Genomic DNA, 20,650 nt, shown 5'->3' with positions numbered 1-20,650 from the left:
ATGTGACTAAATAACTACACAACTATAAACAGGTTCTATATTTTTCAATTTCATGAAAAATAATGGTTTTGGACATACAAGCTTTCTCCGCGTGCACACACACATGCACACGCACGCACATGCACACGCACACACACACACACACACACACACACACACACACACACACACACACACACACACACAGCTATGTTGTCCATCAGGGTCTTTGGAGCAGCTGCCACTATTTACATGCCTTTCAAGTTGCTGGCAGTTTACGTCCACAGATCAGCTGCTAACCTAAGCTACATCCCCGTCCTGACAGCTTACCACCACCACCGCCCCCACATGCTATCCGTCCTGACTGCCACGTCAGACCATAGTGGTGGCCAGGTGAGCTGTCTCCGTGCCCATTTGCCATGTTAACTGCAGCTTGATGGCACACTTTTGTCCAATTAAACCTCTCGTCACGCAGGACAAATGCACGTATGCACCTGAGCCGCGCCTTTCAAACTTGTTCAGCTGCCATAGGGACGCCGTCCCAAACTGATCACTTACCAGAGCGTGACAAGAAGAATTAATTAAGCCTGAAACAACACACACACCACAGGGCCATGGCCGAGGGACCGAAGGTTAAAAGGGTCGGATGACTTTTAAATGTCTATTCAAGGCACAGTTGGCTGCAAACTAGCACTGTTCAAACTCCTTTTATTCTACCTCCGCCATCTACAGTACCACCGCTTACTGTAATATGATGATGCTTGAGAAACAGAAAGAAAGACATCGTATCTGTCGTCAGTCAAAACATTACGAGGCACTAAAATAGCATGAAGAAAATGGAGAGACAACCTATTTCTAGAACACAGACCGCTGAAAGACTTCCACGTTTCTCGTTGCACTTTGGATCCCATTTCTCTGCACACACACACACACACACACACACACACACACACACACACACACACACACACACACACACACACACACACACACACACACACACACACACACACACACACACACACACACACACACACACACACACACACACACACACACACACACACACACACACAGGTGCCTGAGGCTTCGCTAATGAATCCATACAGACACAGGTAACGCTGTTGAGCGTGAGAAGCGTGAGAGGATGCCACATGGGATCGCATCCCTTTGGTCCGACGTCAAACATAATTTAACCCCTTATTCCTCCTCCTCGCACAAGATAACCAGGAGGTAATATATAGGATATTCTTTCCTACTGCTTGGTGGGGGATTGACTCTGATCGCCAGGGGAACCCCTGGCCGTGCTTTGTGCTGTGCGTGCTTTAACACCCCCATTCATCTACAGCAGTGATCTCTCTTAACATCCAATTCTATACATGAGCCCTGCCTGCTATCTCCAGCTATATCAAAGGCAGGGCTCCCTGCGGCTCCACTCCGCGCTTAACGCGGTCACCGCTTCCCACCACTCGCGGCCTTCTCCGTGCAGGGAACGGAGAACCACACACAGCCAATTCCAATTTAGGTGATGCAATTCTTAGGTAATGCAGACCCAGAATAAACTGCATAGCAAATCCTACTCCATAATTTGACCCAAGTAGCCCTGAAGCGCTTCACGGGTCTCTGGTTGCATAGACTGATAAAGAAAACGATATAGCGCCAAGTGGGTATCAGTGTAAATCTAGGCCTGGAATTTAAATAGGACATTAACTGTTGATAGAGCGAGTCTGCAAGCTGACTATAGAGCATCCGCCAGTGTTAACTCAGAGAGGACTTAACATCCTACAAACACCCCACCTCCCTTTGCTACCCGATGGGGGCCGGTGTCAGTGTAACTGGAAATGGTTCGTGCCAGCCCGGACTATCGATTTGCCCCTTGCAGTTTTCTGCTGAGGTGAACATCCGCTCCCCTTCACAATCAATCCTGGCATCCAGGGAGGCTGTGGTGGGGGTAGGCAGGTGCCCCCCAGGATCCCATGACTACTTTCTGATGGCCACAGGACACAGAGGACCCGCTTGCTGAGGACAAGCTTGCCGCATCATGGTAAATGCAAATTTACAACCGTACCGTAAATTACAGATAGCAAACAAATGTCTCCTATAATGACATGCCCAAAATGGTGCCGCCGGGTACAAAGCCACACACATCCACCTCATCAGCCTGTGAGCGTGCGTGCCTAACGTGCGCGAGGATCAAATACAAGTGTTTCATGTGTGCATCTATAACGCCCCATGTGTATCCTCCTCACTCACTCTCTCCATGTCTGTTCATGCCACCCTGCCTCCTAACCTCATGTACTTCAATCAATCCCTTGCAAAGAAGAGGAGGGAAGAAAAGAATAACTGCCACACTCTGCCATGCACCAGCAGAGCCAGGGAAATGGCAACACACATACAGTACTGTACAACAGCAGGAGCTAGTCTGCAGGGACTGGAGAGTGAGAGAGAGAAACAGAGCCATACAGATAGAAAGAAGGAGAGAGATGGAGGGAGGGATTGAATGGGGAAAGTGAGAGATGGTGAAGAGGAGGGGTTGGCGGGCATCTTTGGGAAAGCAGCCAATCCAATTACAGGCAGCGGTGCAGGCCCGGTTTCTGCACTAAATTCACATTTCACCAGATTCCCTCCTGCCCCCCCATCCTTCCCGCTTCTCTCTCCATTTCTCTCCCCATCTCTCTCGTCATGACCTCACACTCGCTTTGCCCCCCCCCCCCCCCCCCCCCCCTCTCCCAGTCTGAGTCACGTGAAGGATGTGGCAGCACAGAGCGCACACACACCGACCAACCATCAGATCCAGTCACACTGTGGCACACCGTGTTCTGCACCCTTTCTGCCGGTCTCACTTGCCTCTGTTGTGTCTGTCCTTTGACCCAATCCCCAGTCGAGAGGAGAGGAGACTCTGTCACCAGGGCTTGTGAGGTCACCACAGCCCTTTGCCCCCCCCTCCCCCCTGTACGTGAAGGGATGACACCAAGAACACACTCTTGCACACACATGCATTGCACACACAGTCGAGTCCAGAGTGCAGTCAGTGTGCACACAGCATGTAAGCTATGACAGCATGCACAGCCACCTCATCGCTCCACGGCTGAGTGGCCCTCCGGGCTTCTCTGCTCGCTTGGGCTGGCCAGCAGACCGTGGCACCCCGTCCCACCGCTGTGCGCCGCTGATATCCTGGTTAATTCCCACCAGCTAACCCCACCTCCCCCACGCACCCTCCGTGCTATAAGCGTTACTGTGGTTACCAGTCATTCCCCCATGAGGAAGGAGACAAACTAACCTATAGGCACCGACATGCAAAAAGGCCATTTTGCATGAATTTTCATATGTGGGGGCGAGAGCCGCGAGAGATAGACGCTTCGGCAAGGATGAGTGTGTGTGCGCTGTTATTTGCGTGTGTGTGTGTGTGTGTGTGTGTGTGTGTGTGTGTGTGTGTGTGTGTGTGTGTGTGTGTGTGTGTGTGTGTGTGTGTGCATGTGTGTTAGTGAGATTAAAAAAAGCATGCAGGCAACAGCAGCAGAGTGAGGAGAACACAGTTCTCCGTCTCATCTGATTTAGCCATGAATTGAAGGAGAAAAAAAGGCATTAAATTATTAAGCATCTGAAAGGAAAGGAATTATGCAGAGTGAATCTTCTCTCCAGTCTCCACCAACGAACAACTAGCCCGATCAGGACATTGATCCCGTTCAAGTATGGAACAAAGGAACCAAGGCTAAACAACTCAAGACCATTTGTTTTTTTTACTAGAAGGCATGCATCTCACTTTCTGAGATGCATGCAGCTGCCGTTAGCATGTGAGGCTGTGCATGAGGAAACTATATAGCCTCATGTGATGCTGCACACTCATAATGCTGTCAGTCAAACAGTGTCTTGGGGGAGGAGCAGCCAGGCGGTTGCTGACAAATCTATCTTGTGACTGCGGTACGTAAGCGCCACCGCAACACAACGCAATCAAACACAATGCAATTGACACACAATCAACACATGTCTACAGTACATCCAGTCAAGTTGAAACAAGTTGTTTGACTGGGGCCATGTCCCCGGTCAAAATAGATCTATAGAATAGATCTATGGAATAGATCCCTCAGGGGTCTATTCTAGCCTAGTGTCTTTTCTGTTTTCGCTCTACATTAAATATTTTCACTGGAAATAGCTGATCTACAAGCTTACAGCGCGTTGTATTGCAACGCGTTGTAAGCTTGCAGATCTTCTATTTTCTGCCAAAGTGTCCCCCAGAATAAGGATGCTGGGGTTCAAGTGATTAATGACTATGAACTCCAGATGCTGAAATAATAATAGGATTAGCTCTTTACGAGTAGCTCCAATTTTCTCTGCCACTCAGCTCCTCTTATGCATATGTTTTTCTCCGACAAAGGACAATATCGTGCAACAAAAATAGTCGATCAACAAGATCACAACGCATCATAATGCGCTGCATTGTGACCTTGTACTGTAGATTGGCTATTTTTGGAAAGTATAAATTAGGCTTTAGCAAGCAGCAGTTAACAATTAGTTTTGTTTTGTTTTTTTTGTCATTAACTGGCTAGTGGCCCTCATGATCCCACTCCTGCTCTCTCCCATGGAGATGGCAGGGTACAAGAGCCTGCTCTCTCAAGCCTCACAGCGGGTCAAAGGCAGAAAGGTGCCTATTCAAATGAATGGGCCAGTGCAGGTTATTCAGCACTCAGGGCAGACTTAAAAAGGGACTGGTAATGACCACTACAGAGATCTCGTTCACCCCCCCCACCCCACCCCCCCTTTCTTCAGGTCCCCAGAAATCAGACCACTTCAATTCATTAATTTCTTCTGCTTTTTAAAGCCAATGTATATTTGGCTCCCATCACACCAGTGTGTATAGTCCCTGTCACTGCTGACCATTACTGGTCTGGACAGATGACGTCGCCAGCTTCTTCTTTTTTTATACCTGGAACACGCTATCCTTCCTAGTTCTGCTCACTGCTGAACAGCAGCAACAGAGAACGGCTTCCCTGCCTGGCTTAAGGTCCCAGTTTCCACCCACAAACATTGGAGCGCCCGGCCAAGCCGGAGCCACTGAGGAGGAGACTCCTGTCTTCACAGTGGTGGGCAGGAACTTCACCCCTGCATGCCACTCGGCCACCCCTAGAACCAACTTTTAACCTCTGGGTACCACCAGAACAGATGGAAGATAGATAGAAGATAGCTGAATAGTGGAATTAGATTTTAAGATTAAGAAAAGCAACTGTGACTGACCTTCTTCAGGCGTCCACTCTTCGTGCCGACGAATGCCACACAGTAGCCGTTGTAGACGTAGGCAGTGACGGAGGTCATGCGGTCGCGGGTTTCCGTGTACAGAGTGTGGCCGGTGACCAGTTCGGAGCCGCCCAGGGGCTGGTTGATGTCCAGGCCGCAGAAGGAGTCATCAATGGGCACCGGCTAAAATGAGGAGAAAGAAGGGTATTTAGCAGAGGGCAGAATATATACGGATGAGGGAGAAGCAAAAAAAAGGACAGGTGGCAATGAATGGGAGACATCCATATATATTGTATAAATCATAAAGGCTCTAGAAGTTTAGACGTGGAACGTGAAAGGCGGTCCGTCAAAAATACATCAGATGTGGAGTGGAGACATAGTCTCAGAGAATAAGATATGAGACGAGTGAGAGAGACCGAGAGAAAGAGCGGGCCAGAGGGTTATGGAAGAAGACAGCTCACTAAGTAGGAAAGATGAAGGAGGTGACAGAGAGAGACATGGGGAGACGAAGAGAGGGAGCGGTGGTAAAAGTCGCGACTAGAGAGCCGCAGGGGTCAGAGGGCGTCTTAGAAGGAAATGAGTGGAGGAGGTTGGCGAGCATGAAAGAGACTTCTTCTCCTGGCCAGACAAACGCCTGCCTCTCTCTTCCACTTGGCAGAGGTGTTTCAGCCTCACCTGACTGAACTCCGCCTTGCTCTCCCCATGGCATATTACACTGGCCTAGCATCACACCTCTGCAGGACAACACAAGCTACATGATAACCACAGGAAACCAGCGCATAAGTAGTGCAAATAGTATATATATATACACCGTATATATATAAAATACAATATAAAGTATACATAACCACACGAGAGAGAAGGCACGATTTAAGTGGAGAGTGGTGGTTTGAGCTGCTTTTAAGCTCTCCTTGGGAAATAATTACTACCTACTACTAAAATCTGGATTGTTCACACTCCGGATTTTATCGTTGAATCTCACTGAGCTTATACTTTAATCATTCCATTTTTTTCCCCTTCCAGTGAACTTGCAAAGGATTACGGGCCCTTATGATGTTGGCTCCAGGATTGCTTTCAAATGAGAACGCAGTAACTGTTATGCCCTCGAGTAGTCTGTCCCAGAGAGGAGAGGAGAGGAGAGGAGGAGGGGGGGGGGGGGGGTAATGAAGAGGAGGAGAAATGACGAAGGTCGTTTGTAGCGTTGAATCAGGTCAGTGCTAAGACAGAGTGTCTGAGTGTCTGTGGCCCTGCCACTGGCTGTGACAGCGGCCTCAAAGTGCCACGTAGAGTAAGTAAGATGGGCTGGCAGGGAGGGGAGGGGCCCAGAATCTCAGAAGTTCTTACATTGTCATCTCTCCCCCCTGTGACTTATTACTTCTTAATCTCAGTTCAGTCAGTCAGAAAGTCAGACTCTTTCTCTCCATCTCTCCATCTCTCCATCTCTCTCTCTCTCTCTCTCTCTCTCTCTTGTGTCAGACAAGCAGAAGGGTCCAGACAGACCATCCAGTATGAGTGATGTTTCCTACCCTGGGAGCCTCACATTGCACATCATGGCTGTGAAGGTTTTTTTTCTTCTTCCTATCACACAGCTTTTCACAGGCAGAGCAAAGGGAAGGAAAAAGAAAAAGAAGCAATAATGCTGACGGGGAGTAATCGCCTCCGCTCTCATAGTCACCCCCCCCCCCCCCCCCCCCCTCCCCCACTTTATGGCATTTCCTTTCATTTCACTTGCCCAAAAATAGCACAGAAGGATAGGTGAGGCAGCCAATCCCATGTGATATTCAAACAGGGAAATCTAAATTGAGCTCAGCTTACAGTGCAATCTGCCGGTTCCTCTCTCTCTTTTTTTTTTATTGTGTGTGTGTGTGTGTGTGTGTGTGTGTGTGTGTGTGTGTGTGTGTGTGTGTGTGTGTGTGTGTGTGTGTGTGTGTGTGTGTGTGTGTGTGTGTGTGCATGTGTGTGTCACAGTCTCTGGCTTATCAATAGCTACTCCTTCAATTGCATGCCGAGATTCCACAAGGTCTGATGGGGATCCAGGCCGTTTGGTTCTGATTATATCAAGATCGTTAAGATGATGTATGCTTACCAGACTTGGCAGCCAACCCAAATCCCACTGGGTCCCAAGCGGTCAAGTTTCCCGGCACACCTTCTTGCTGCACACACACAAACTTGCATAGCCCCATATACATTTGAGTACTGGTTGAAAGAAAAGTGGATTCACCACCGCACCGCCTGTTTCATCGAGCGCTAATTACATTGCTAATCTTTACCAGAGCTGTGGTGTCTCTAAATATAGAGATGGTACACCGGTGCTATTAATCCTTGTCAAGTAACCCAACGGGTATAAAATAAAATGGCTGTTTAATCTATACTCAGCATCAGTAGTTACTCTGGGGCTGGTCTGCCTCAACGCCGGCCTACATAATGATATTAAACAACACTGTGACATAATATAACACAGTTCCACATGTCAAGCTTTGGCGTGGAATTAAAGTGAAGGGGTGAATTACGAGGGACAGGGTATCTGGTCTTCAACGTCACGCCGTCCCCTGGGATGTCATTGTTATCAATACAAGCTCTCATTTTTTGCTGTTGGTGTGGAACGGTAATTAGTTGTTAGGCCACTGAACTTGGAGAGAAAAAGAAATGCTGACGGCTCCAGACGGAGGAAAAAAACAGCACTGTGATACAGCGAGCCTGATGGAGACAGAATCCTATATTGCAACTCCGGAGATGGTGTGTGAATCTCCAGACATTAAAAGAGCTGGAAGACTGGGGTGATAAATCTTTGATGGGCTGCTGTGTCTGTATCCCCTGGCTCAACCTCAGATACCTCTAGCTTCAGACTTGACCTGCATGTAAGCACACTACACACGCTGGAGTGTCTGCAGGATATAAGAGGCAGACCAAGAGCTATAATTAATGCTCGCTGCACTTCTGCCTACCCGCTGTTAGCATTGGTACAGCATGTGGAGTTTTTCACTGAGAAACCCATGAAGAACAAACCTCAGTCTCTAGGGGTTGATCTAACCTTGATTCACCTATTTTTCAAGTATTTCAAGTATGAGTAGCGTACAGAGATATACTGGGTTCTAGGCCAAATTGATTTCTTTTCCCCTAACAGAGGCAACCAAGTGAAGCTCCTTTCCCATGGTAGAAAAACAGTCACACTCGTATGAAACGGGAAGACGGAATAAGCAGTCAAGGTTAACATAGCTGACAGATCCTATCCTGCTGTTAAATGTGATTTGTACGGACCTAAAGACTTTCTAATCCATTGACATCTTTCTGCATAATCCGTTAAACGCTAGAGATTTATTGATTGCCCATTGACCACGAGGACGGTCGTAAGCAAGGCATTTGACATCCACTTATCTGTGAGGCTACAGACACATGCAGGGCCAGTCTATTCTTGGTGTGCAACATGAAAGGCGAACAAAGCATATTGGCAGCTCAGAGTGCTAGTGAGATGTGATAATGAGGCCTCAAGGAGGGGAGTGAGAGGTACAGCCTTATAGGTGGCTAGCTAGCTAGCTTGTGTGGTGCCCGGCACCCTTCGAAGTTTACTGAAGACCCCATGGCGAGATGATGGGGGATTCCAGCTGGGAGCTGGGAAAAGGTTCCAATTCTGGCTTCCCACGGTTAGAAAAGCCACATACCGTTTCTCCCTCCTCCTCCCGCTACCCCGCCCCCCTTTCGACCTCGTCTATCTACGCCGCCTCTTACTTGGCGGTGGCTAATGAAACCGAACAGCGCCGGTTCCAGATAACGTCTCTCTCCTCCTGACAATCACCTCTGACATTACGCTAATGGGGAATTTACTGATGTTAATAAAAGCGGTCAATAGGGGGTCCCTGGGGGGATTAGCAGCCCAGGAGGCAGAGTGGTGGTTCTCCTCACAGTGGAGGAGGCAGGGATATCACCCTACAAAAATATATATTTTCCCCCTCCCCACTGCTCCTGCACACTGCCCTCAAGACAATGACATGAGTCAAAACTAGGGGTGTAACGATATAGTAACTGCATCGAAAAATCGATTTTTATTTCAAGAATCGAAGTATATCGAAATGAAAACAGCAACATTGACTATGTATCGTATCGTATTGTTTTGCAATGCTAATAATCGGTATCGAATCGTTTTGCTATGAAAATAATGTAATGTAATAATGTATCAATACTACATTTTTGTGCGTGGTATTTAGCAATTTCTTTAAGAAAAAGGAAAAAAAGGGGTTTAATTACTTAGTTTAAAATAATGTCAATGTATTTTAAATAGTTACTGTATCGATTTCAAATCATTGAATCGGATCGTATCGGATCGCTATAATGAACCAATATCGTCCATGTATCGTATCGTCAACCATGTATCGTGATATGATACGTATCGTATCGTCAACCATGTATCGTCATATGATACGTATCGTATCGCTGTTAAAATGTATCGTTACACCCCTAGTCAAAACCCACAGTGCATGGATGTCCGAATTAACCCTATACTGTATTTTGTGAATCACGGATGGGCATCACACACGCATACGCGCGCGCACACACACACACACACACACACACACACACACACACACACACACACACACACACACACACACACACACACACACACACACACACACACACACACACACACACACACACACACAGTGGGGGTGGGGAAGTATGTTTGTTTGGATTGTGCTGAAGGAAAATATCATCGCTTTGATGGTTGCCAAGCAATATAAATCCACCTCTCGTGTATGAATTTGAGAAAACAGGATTCTGTGCTACGGCATACAGTGAAGTCACTTCACAACTCACTGACTGCTGTGTATGTTTTCATTAAATAAAAACATTCACAGCAGTCATTGTGAAATATAAGTGCAAACACAGCAGCGTCTTTCGACTATGTGGTTTCTTGGCCCAACATTGATCAAGCCTACAGTAGGTGACTGCCCTGCTCCGGCTGTTTAAAGTTTCTATTTTATTCCATTTAGGCCTGACGTCGAAATATAAAAAAAATGTCTTCTAAAATACCTATGTTTCTATGTCAATGGTTCTCAATATTTCATGTCAAAGACCGCAAAAATTAGGCCTATATGTAATTGGCCACGACCCCCATCTGAAAATATGTAGTTCCAGGGACCCCCCAGAAGCAAAGATATGAGTTAAAAACGTTCACTATGAGAGAATATACAGTATATTCAAAGATTTGCACCACATTTTCACATTTTCAAAAATAGCAGATCTACAAGCTCGTAGCGCGGCACTCGCGCTATGAGCTTGTAGATCTGCTATTTTTCTTTACATGTTTTTTTTTGTTGTGGCTTTCGCCTTTATTTTATATTTTTTTACGGAGGGACAGACAGTAGGCTGACAGGAAATGGGGAGAGAGATGGGGGGAAGACATGCAGTGAAGGCCGTCGGGATTGGGAGTCGAACCCGCGGCACACTGCCAGACTGGATTACCAGCCAAGGTGCCTGGACCACTGAGCCATGGCCCAGGCCAGATCTGCTATTTTTCAATAGCTAAAGTATAACATAATGCTTTAAAACACCAAAAGGGGTTCCCGGCTTCCCGCCCAGAATGGGTTAAAGGAGATAACATGGAAGCTCCTGAATGGAAGCAAAGCCACGAGCCTCAACAGAATTCCCTCCACAAATTCAAATGCACAGCAAATTAATTGTTCTGTTGCCTCAATTAACTCGTCTCGGCTCTCGGCTGTGATACAGAAATGCATCCCTCAATGTGTGCATTGGGCTGGTTAGTTGATTCGGTTCTTGATACTTAACCTTAAAAGACTTAAGATTTCCCCATAAGAGCAGTGCTGCACCGTTGAATATTAAACAGAAAGACATGGAGGCACAGAATGGATTGTTTTGATCCAGCGAAATAAAAGAGGCATACTGCTGTGTTAATCATATTCATGCTGCACTGAATGTGAATTTGATGCATTTGGTGCACTGTGTATTTGTGAATCTGTGCTAATGCATGTGTAGTATCGCTGCCACTTACCGCTTTGGTGCAATGCACTTCCTTTCCCAGCAGCCAGTTGAGCTCCAGATGGCCCTCCCCCTGGTAGCAGGACTGCAGGCGCTCCTTGATGCGTGCGTTGATTTCGCGGATGGAGAAGACGCAGAGCGCTGAGTCGTCCGGCGGCCGGTGGAACTGCTTCTGGCCCTTGGAGAAGATGGTGAAGAGGACGTCGTCTTGCGCGCTGATGTTGAGTGAGGCGGCGAGCACGCGGCCTGGCTTGCCGAGGTATGCGGCCTGCAGCAGGCGGTACTCCACGCCGTTCCGCACGCAGCCCACAGGCAGCGACACGTAGGAGTGGAACTTCTGGTCACCCTTGCAGAGGCGCACGATACGGGAGGTGTAGAAAAGGTCGCTGGCGGAGCCGCTAGATGACATACTGTTCTCTGGTGTCTCAGGCTGCACGGTGAGGAAGTAGACAAAGCCGCCGCTGGCAAAGCCATACACATAGTTGATGTCGAAGTGGGAGACTAGCGCCAGCGTGTCGGAGGGGATCTTGATGAGGGACGATACAAAGTCTGTGTGGAGTTCATAGTCAAGCATGGAGGAGGACTCTGGGTCATCGGGCAGCTTGCGACTGGAGATGGTGGGGAAGTAGTCCTGCTTGCCGTCCACGGCGGTGCCTATGTACAGTGTGCCATCCTTGCCATCCTGGCCCTGTGAGGGCACGATGACCCCATACATGGTCCCCGTTTGGTTAACACTGGAGAGGTAGTGCTCTTTCTTGTGGGACGGTTCCACCAGGATGAAGAGATCATCCAGCCGGAGGAGTTTGCAGACACCCTGGTAGAGGCTGCCACAGGCCAGCAGGCGGTTCTGGGAGTAGTCGATGAGTAGGAGCTTGTTGACGTTGTTGGTGGAGACCAGGGGCTCCGAGCATGGCTGAACGATTAGAGGGGGGTAGCAGGCCTTGTTGTCATCCTCCGGACCCGTGTCATGGGAAACCAGGAGGGTCAGGTTGCCGGAGAGCTTGTAAACTCGGTTGACTGCTCCGATGTACAATGCCCCTGTGGTCTGGTGGACGGTGAGGTGGTTGAACGCCCACTCCCGACGTTCGGGATAGAAGTTAGTGAATGTCTGTCCCCTACACAAGGTACTAGAGGTGGCTAAGAGCCAGTAGCCTAGCAGGACAGCTATAGCTCGTGTTTTAGGCCGAAGCGATAAAGTCCTGCGTGTCACCTGCCGGGCCTCCATTCCTAACAGGGCCCTACGAGCAGCGGCAGAGGAAGAGGAGAGAAGGGACGACAAGAGGGAGGGAGAAGACCTTCGCCTTGGCGTTGTTGAAGGCTAGCTTTCAGGTTCCAGTTTCACCAAGGTCTTCAACATGTTTCTGAAAGACAAAAACAAGAATGAAACAGGACATTAGAGTTCATTAGAGCCACAAAGAAACAATTCTGGCAAATGGAAAGAAGGCTCTCCATCCTCTAAAGACTGCAGATCAGGTCATGGTTCATCTCCAGTAAGGCGATGAGCTGCGGTGAGGCTGACAGAAACAATGGGGGGAAATCATTATGGTGCACATTCCAGAGGAGCTGCTGGACAGGGGAGGACAATGCAGGAAAGAGAGGCAGGTTCCAGCAACGGAAATGAGTCTGGCTTGAGTCATACTGCCGCTTAAATCACATACACTGACCATGGGGTTTCTAAGAACAGTCCAGTAGGGAACAAACACAGATACTGACCATATCCCCACCTTACCTGCTTGAAGTCATTGCCACCCTGCAGTGAGTCATCACTAAGCACTAAGTCATGCAAACTCACTTTAGGTTAATCCTCATTGAATTGGATAACATCTCTAATGACTTAACCACATTATTTTGGGAATGTCATTATACAGTAGGCCACATTTTCAAAATGTTTCAAATATTTTTGAAAATGCTTTGAAAATAGCAGATCTACAGAGATCGTAGATGGGCTATTTTAGAATGAATCTTTTAATTAATTAATATAATAATAATAATAATAATAATGGATTGAATTTTTATAGCGCTTTTCAATGCACTACATGCCTACTCAAAGCGCTTACAATGGTCCATTCATTCATACATTGGGAGGTGAAGCGGCGAACAGTCAACTCCAGCGTCCTAAATTCCCACATCCACACACCAATGGTGATGATTTGCCACTGGCAACCACTGGAGGCAATGCAGGGTTCAATGTCTTGCCTAAGGACACTTCGACATGTAGACAGGAGGAGCCGGGATTCAAACCGCCAACCAATGGATCATTGGACGACCTGTTCTACCTCCTGAGCCTCAGCATAAACATAACCAACCCCAATGCAACAGCAGACAAAACTAACAGCACAGAGCTGATCAGCTATTCCTCCGCTGGTTTATCCCACCCAGCCCCCTTCTCCACAATCACTTGTCATCTATTCCTATCCATCTCTGAAAACATATATCAAGCAAAGTCTGCAATTTATGTAACTATGCTCAGCCTGGGCTGCAGATCTGTGTGTGCCATAAATCAAGAGACGGGGGCCCCCTCGTTGCAGTTTATCCCCAGGAGTTAATTATCTCGTCCACTGGAATGGGAAGGCCTGGATCTTATTACTGGAACAAAGTGAGAACAAATTGGGAGCTAGTTTCACGCACCCCTCCCCTCGCACCATCCCTTTTAAGGGGGCCTGCTATACAAAATAGAAATGTATTAATTATTCTTTTCCCAAATGTTGCTGTTGTTTTTTCTTATCCTTTTATTCTATTTATCTCCCGCTGACACGATCAGGTCCTGGAGGGATTAATCACTGGCAGCAGAACAATCACCCTTAAATGAATCAGGCCACCATATTAGACATGCACACACAGCCCAACCCCCCGAAAATGCCATCCAACCTAATGTGTGTGCGCGACTGTGCGAGTGTGCGTGCGCATGCTTTCGTGCGTGTTCTGTAAGTCTGTAAGTAAGTGAGTCTCATTCCCTCAGTATTTTCAGAGTAGTCTATCAGAACCGAGCAGTATAAGGGGCTAACAAGTGAAGACAATGGCGGCGCATCCCAAAATCAAGTATGATTAGGCGTAACGATCCAACGAGGGTAATTACTGCAGACCTGGAGGAGGTGCGTAAGCTGTGGAGTGAAATAGGGACACCAGGGGCTTGAACGTGTCGGAGATGGGCCCGCATTGTTCCGTCACGCTTCACATTTGCATTTTCAGCAACGAGGGCGCCGGGAAACAGGGGTGAGGGATGCGGCTGGAATAATCAGCTGCCGCTCCGTGAATTAGCATGCACTCATGAAGACGGCAGAACAGAACAGCAACAGGGGGAATAACACGGGCATGATGCCATTCTGAATTACAGCACCGATTCAGAATCAGATCCCCCTCTCAAGCATGTCTGCCCTTTTATAAGGCCTCTTCCAAAATCCGTTAATGGTCATCTTAGGGCCCCTCCCCTCGTCCTGTGATCAACGGGCATGCTACTCAGCTCTGACTTTAATACAGACTCTTGGGGGGACGTATTGATCCGTGGGTCCATAAACATAGGTCCAAGGGCCCAGTCGGGCTGCTCACGGCGTGTGTGCAGGCAGAGGTGTGGGAGGCGATGGTGTCCCAGAAGCACTTTATTAGCATGGTCATAAAGGTGTCACACCACTGAAGCAGCTAGAGCTGGGCCCCTCCCTCTGCCCCTCGCCCCCCGCCCACCATCAACCGCCTGCCCTCAGCCGTGCTCCTTTGTTTGAGTTTGCACATGCTAGATGTGCAAAGCGGATCCCTTTGGAGGTATAATCAGCCTCCCGCTGAGGCAGCTCTTTCCACAAGCCCTGCAGCCTTTTGCCCTTTAGGGCTTTAGAGGCACTCCTACCCTCTCCAGCTAGGAATATATATACTCCCCTCCCTCCTCCACCCTCCTCCAGTCCATGGCAGGAATATATGCATCAATCGCTTTTCATGTTGTGGCAGCAGCTGCAGGGACAAGGAGAGTGTGCCTGAATGGTGTAAATAAATGACTCCTCAAAAGGTTAGCGGTTCATATTGCTCTTCGGCGAGCGAGAGGTGATGAGGCCTTTGTTTAAGTTGATTGCGCGACTGCCTCTTTGTCACACTTGACAGAGGATTCCTTATTATGCAGCCATGGCGAAGACACATGAAAAGCAGAATGAAACAGATTCACCCCCTAGTGCTTTCTAGTTCAAAGCCGTGTCTTTGTCTCTGTTTATGAGGAGTCCGATTTGCCGGGAAGAATCATTAACATATAAATGCAAACAGTAATGATTCACACTGTAGTCACCTACTGACCTAGAGAAAGGAGAGGGCATGTTGAGTTATGGCTGTGTTAGACCTTGTTATATAGGGTGTGAATTTAGCATTCTCGGATTTAAATTGCCTATAAAATCAACGACTCTGAAAAGTTAGCTTCTGCATTGTGGAAACATTACTGTTGCCTTTCTGACAAATCTTGAGTCATTGCCTCATCAGCAAAACATGAAGAGTTATCTCTGTCCCTGCTGACACTCTTTACACACTGCTACTGAAAAAGCCCTGTTTATGAGTCAGATTTGATTTGTAGACACATTAAAACGCTGAGAGGCATACTGAGGTAGAAAGATGTACCAGGGGAGCGTCTTATAGTTAAGGCGCATACCACATGTAGGCTGTAATGCAATGTAAGGTTCGATTCCTGAGCCCGGCGGCCTTTGCTGCATTTCACTCCCTGTGTCTCTCTCCCCGTTTCACTCTCCAGTATACTAAAATAAAAATACTGGCATGTGGACAAATTGTAATCCACTCTCAAGAGTTACATCACATGCTTATTAAACATAAGACTAAGTCAAACCCTAGTATTCGACTGGATCGTGTATGAAACGCTGTACTGATTTTAATTTGAAACAACAGATATAGGAAACAGCGACACTCTAACTTAACTTAATCAGTCAATGATGTTATTGCATATGGTGGGTTGGTCGTGTCAGTTTAATAGATGACTGGAACTAAGGGTGGGAGATATGAACTCGACCCGCCTTGCAAGTAGCACCAGCGCTGACATCAAAATGATGACAAAATGTTGGTTATTATGATAGACTACTACATCCCATGACCTGTAGGGATAACATTCAATGGCCTGGAGAGATGACTGCTCTGCGGTCTGCTCTGCTCAGGCTTGATCCTTCTTCGGCCAAGTTTGGCCAAAGGTCAACCAATACTGTAACTTCATCACTTAGTGAATCAGTTAGTTCAGAGACATCTGCATTTATATGGCTGGCCCCATTTTTTCGGTCCTGCCAAAAAGGCTTAACTAAACCTCAATTCTAAGCATGCACTCAATGTCAACATCTGCAAAGAGCCCCATTCATTTTTAAACTACTACTATGCCAGGCTACCAATGCTCGACTGCAAGGAGCAGCACTCTCAATTTGCTCCTCTTAAAGCAACTGAAAATATTGATACATTTGCAAAAATGTGTTGGCTAAGTTTAGGATTAGTAAAGGATAAACACTAGGGGCTCCATTTTCCCTAAACTACTTTGCCTTTTTTTACTATTTTGCTAAACATTTTTGAATAGTTAAAATGGCCAGTCTACAAGCTCACAACGTGTCAATGTAGATTGGCTAGTTGAACTATTCAAAAATGTTTTTCAAAATAGTAAAAAAAAGGCAAAGAAGTTTAGGGATAAGGGCTTTAGCGGTGACGAAAATGGAGCCCAAGGCCTCATGCTGCTGTATCAGTGACATTGTATTATTGCATGATTGTAATGTTTTGTGAGTGTGTGTGTTATTATTATTATTATTTAACTGTAACATCACATTTTACAATTTAGCCTAGATATCATGGTTTGGCATTATGATTTCAGTAGCTTGCACTCATATGCATGAAAGGCAAGCGATTAAAAAAACAACTTCATTCCACAGCACGCACTCAGGTTGTGATCATGGTTTGGGGGGGGAAATGTTGTTTTTGCTTTCATTCCGTTTCCATAAATGTATAATCAGGATACAACAAAACGGTGCACTGACACGCTCAGGCGGACTGCTTCCGAATGCTTGTTAATCCATTTTGGGCGGGAACCCCTTTTGGTGTTAGCATTATGTTATGCTTTAGCTATTGAAAAATAGCAGATCTACAAGCTCATAGCACGCCACCGAGTGGCGCGCTACGAGCTTGTAGGTCTGCTATTTTTGAAAAATCGTGAAAATATTTATTTCAGAAAACTGGAGGATTTAGAAGATTTATTTATTTCTTTTTGAGGTCAGGCCTAAATGGGTTAATCAAACGGGTCCCACTGGCTGCGGTTGCTGGTCCCTGTGTCGAAATGTTGGCGGTGCCTCCAGCCACAGGGCGGCAGATACAGCGGCCGTGCCAACAGTGGACACAGGGAGCTGCATTGTGGCAGATTATCTTTGGGAAGTGAAGCCCTTTCCATACCACAGAGCAGGGGTTCGACCAGAAATGAGAAAGGGGCTGCCTGGCAGGGCATGATGAGTCAAACAACCAAACAAATACGGAGAGGTTGTGGACAGCCTGGAAACTACTGTGCTGCGTTTGGCAACCAGCAAAACAACTCCAGAGAGGCCAGGGTTTGAGCTGGAGTTATACTCGGTTGCATGCCGGTGTCGCAAACCAAAAATAGCCGATTTCCAAGATCAGCGCGCATCATAGCGCAACATATTGTATGCTTGTAGATCGTCTCAGTCCTTAGAAGATGAGCTGTCTGAGCAGGATATAGAAGCTCAGAAACCCACAGTCAACCTGGGATAGACAGCAGGTCTTCTGCCTTTGTGTCTCTTGACTGTTTCCCTCCATTTTCTTTGCCCCCACATGCTAAGCTGCTTAACAATGCAGCCAAATGTGTTTGATCTCCTAAATTCATATTTACAGCAATTGTATTCCAGCAGATAAAGAACATAAACCAAAATCCGTTTATGCCGTTAAACCCATTGTTGTGGGCTAGGAAAAGGAAATGACAGATTGGGATTTCATGCCGTGGATTCATCCGCTATTCCCTGAGTGATTAATGTAAAGCGTGAAATCTCTACGCTTAAATAAAACTGATGCAACACGATTCAAACAGCCAACTTGAGCAAAACACAACAAATGTACCATTGAATATAGTCCGAGGTTTAGTTCACAAAATAAATATCCCCAACTTTTTTTCTGATCTTGTGTAAGTCTGCAGCTTTGGCCATATGCCTGGTAAAAATAGGTTTAATCTTTCCTGAGGGGAGATCGTTTTCTATAGGAGCCTATAAAAAAGCGATTAGCAGTAGAGGTTAGTCCATTAGTCTCCCTCTTAACTGACACCCACAGTGGAGATAATGAGAGGGTTCTCCAGCATCCCGTGTCATGAAGTCAGAGGAGTTATATTTACGCATTCCTTTGTCTCCACAAGAAGTGACTTTCTCCATTGCACGCTTTATCTGAATGCTTTCCGAGAAGACTCAACACATCCATCATGTCATCTATCCTCTTTCCTAGCAACCAAAGGGAAATGACACAGTAGCAAAAGAGAGGGATGGCACCCTCAGAAGCCACAGACACTCCAATAACTGCTATCATTGGCCTCTGTCTGGTTTCCTGTGCTGCAGGGCTTAAATTGGCTATTGTAAGTACTTGCGAGTGGGCTATTTTGGAATTGTTGAAAAGAATGCTCATAATATACAATAAACATGGACACTTTTATGGTTAGCATTTCTATAAATACAGAATGCATCTTGTGTTTATACTGCATTTACAAAACATCTGTAGGCTCTGACTAAATGACTGTGACCGGCGTACAGTGAATGAATGTGCACTTGTACATGATTAAGCATGCACTCTAAGGGCTCTCCAACATAACACTTATCTTGTGCCAGTGTTGTGCTGCATTTCCATCGTTTGTGACAGTGAACCAGCACATTAGTGCACTGGCTCAAGTCTTAGACTTGTTCTGGGTGCAAGGGTCTGCAGTGAGGGCTCAGAGTGCTTCATAGTTCCTAAACTATACCCATAGAAGCCAGTCAAAGATCTTAATCAGCCTCTCACAACAGCAATGGAAGCATATAAAAGATCCCTCAACCCCCCTTCTCAATTTGAGAATCTCCACATAAGCATGTCAACATGACAGAGGAATTGCGGGGTGTCAGCGTAACCGCTTATCCTTGAATGAAAACAAGGACACACGCATTTAATCTTCCCCTTTTAACCCCATCTGTGTCGCAGGAGAAACACCCCCCCCCCCCTCCCCCCCCCCTCCCCCCCTCCCCCCTCCCGCACACTTCAAGCTCTGTTTGAACAGGCTCATTGGCACTACGCCTCACACACACATGCACACGCACACACACACAGGTATAGAGGAGTTACAGAAGAAGAACGGATTTGTACTGTCATATAAACGATATTGAGAATGAGTTCCATTTTGTTTTCTATTCCTTTGTACCACGAGCTACGTCAAAAGCTATTTAACAGGTGTAAAAAAGATCGATCTGATGTTGTTAAGTGACGCAGATGGATTTTTGAACAGAAGATATTCGCACTAGCAGAATATATAGAGAAAGCATGGGACACACGGACAGAGAATAGAGAAAGCATGGGACACACGGACAAAGAATAGAGAAAGCATGGGACACACGGACAGAGAATAGAGAAAGCATGGGACACACGGACAGAGAATAGAGAAAGCATGGGACACACGGACAAAGAATAGAGAAAGCATGGGACACACGGACAGAGAATAGAGAAAGCATGGGACACACGGACAGAGAATAGAGAAAGCATGGGACACACGGACAAAGAAAACAAAAATGTGATGTATATTTATTTCTGCTTTGTTTTTGTTTTAACCAAATATTTTGTGTAGTTTCTGTGTGGGAAGTAAATGTGATATTGTTTATAAATGTATGTTTTTGGTGTCTTATAATCCCATAAGGGATGGGTCTGAACGACAAGACACGAAAATAAAGATTCATTCATTCATTCTTTCAATCACACACATTTTACAATTAAGACTCACACAAACACAATCCCACATTGCTGCTCCTGTTTCAAACTGACACAACTAAGAGACTTCCCTGTACCTCTCCTATTATACATTGTAGCCAGTTGCATCCCAAGGTACGACCCTCTCTGTCGCTCCTGGTCACACCAGTAGCATGCATGGCATACGTACGGTACAGCCTCATCAGAGCTGTCTATCATCCTGTGGAGGAAGCTTTCTGTTAGGAGGAATAAATCTGAATCATAAAAAGATGGGGCTGCGTCGAAGGGATGAGGGAAGCCTCGGCAGGCAACGAGAGCAAACAGACGAATGTCTCCAGAGGCCAAAGGATCAGATACACCTCTATTCACACGCAGATGGGTATTGGGTAGTGATTGAATTAGACCCTTTGATTGAGAACCGTTCCAATGTACATATTTCATCATTCGGAAGACGATAACTGTTCCAGAATCCAGACGCATGCCACTGCATAGTTCCACCAGTTTGCTTTGCAAGCCAGTA

The 20,650-nt window shown here is 46.7% G+C and overlaps 1 protein-coding gene across 1 annotated transcript in view; it reads right to left on the bottom strand.

Annotated features, from left to right (window-relative positions):
* The window catches only part of plxna2 (plexin A2), a gene marked incomplete at its 5' end in the record, with an annotated part of 219,011 nt that extends 206,581 nt beyond the window's left edge, over nt 1-12,430 (bottom strand). Inside the window, 2 exons of the mRNA XM_079514160.1 lie at nt 5,212-5,394; nt 11,219-12,430. Coding sequence (XP_079370286.1) covers nt 5,212-5,394; nt 11,219-12,430 — 1,395 coding nt within the window. The remainder of the gene's footprint in view (nt 1-5,211; nt 5,395-11,218) is intronic.
* Between the last annotated feature and the right edge of the window lie 8,220 nt (nt 12,431-20,650).

This window comes from Electrona antarctica, assembly GCF_951216825.1.
Source record: "Electrona antarctica genome assembly, chromosome: 2".
NCBI classification, from domain to species: domain Eukaryota; kingdom Metazoa; phylum Chordata; class Actinopteri; order Myctophiformes; family Myctophidae; genus Electrona; species Electrona antarctica.
Note: the sequence above shows the minus strand (reverse complement) of the source record. Positions and strands in the feature narration are given on the sequence as shown.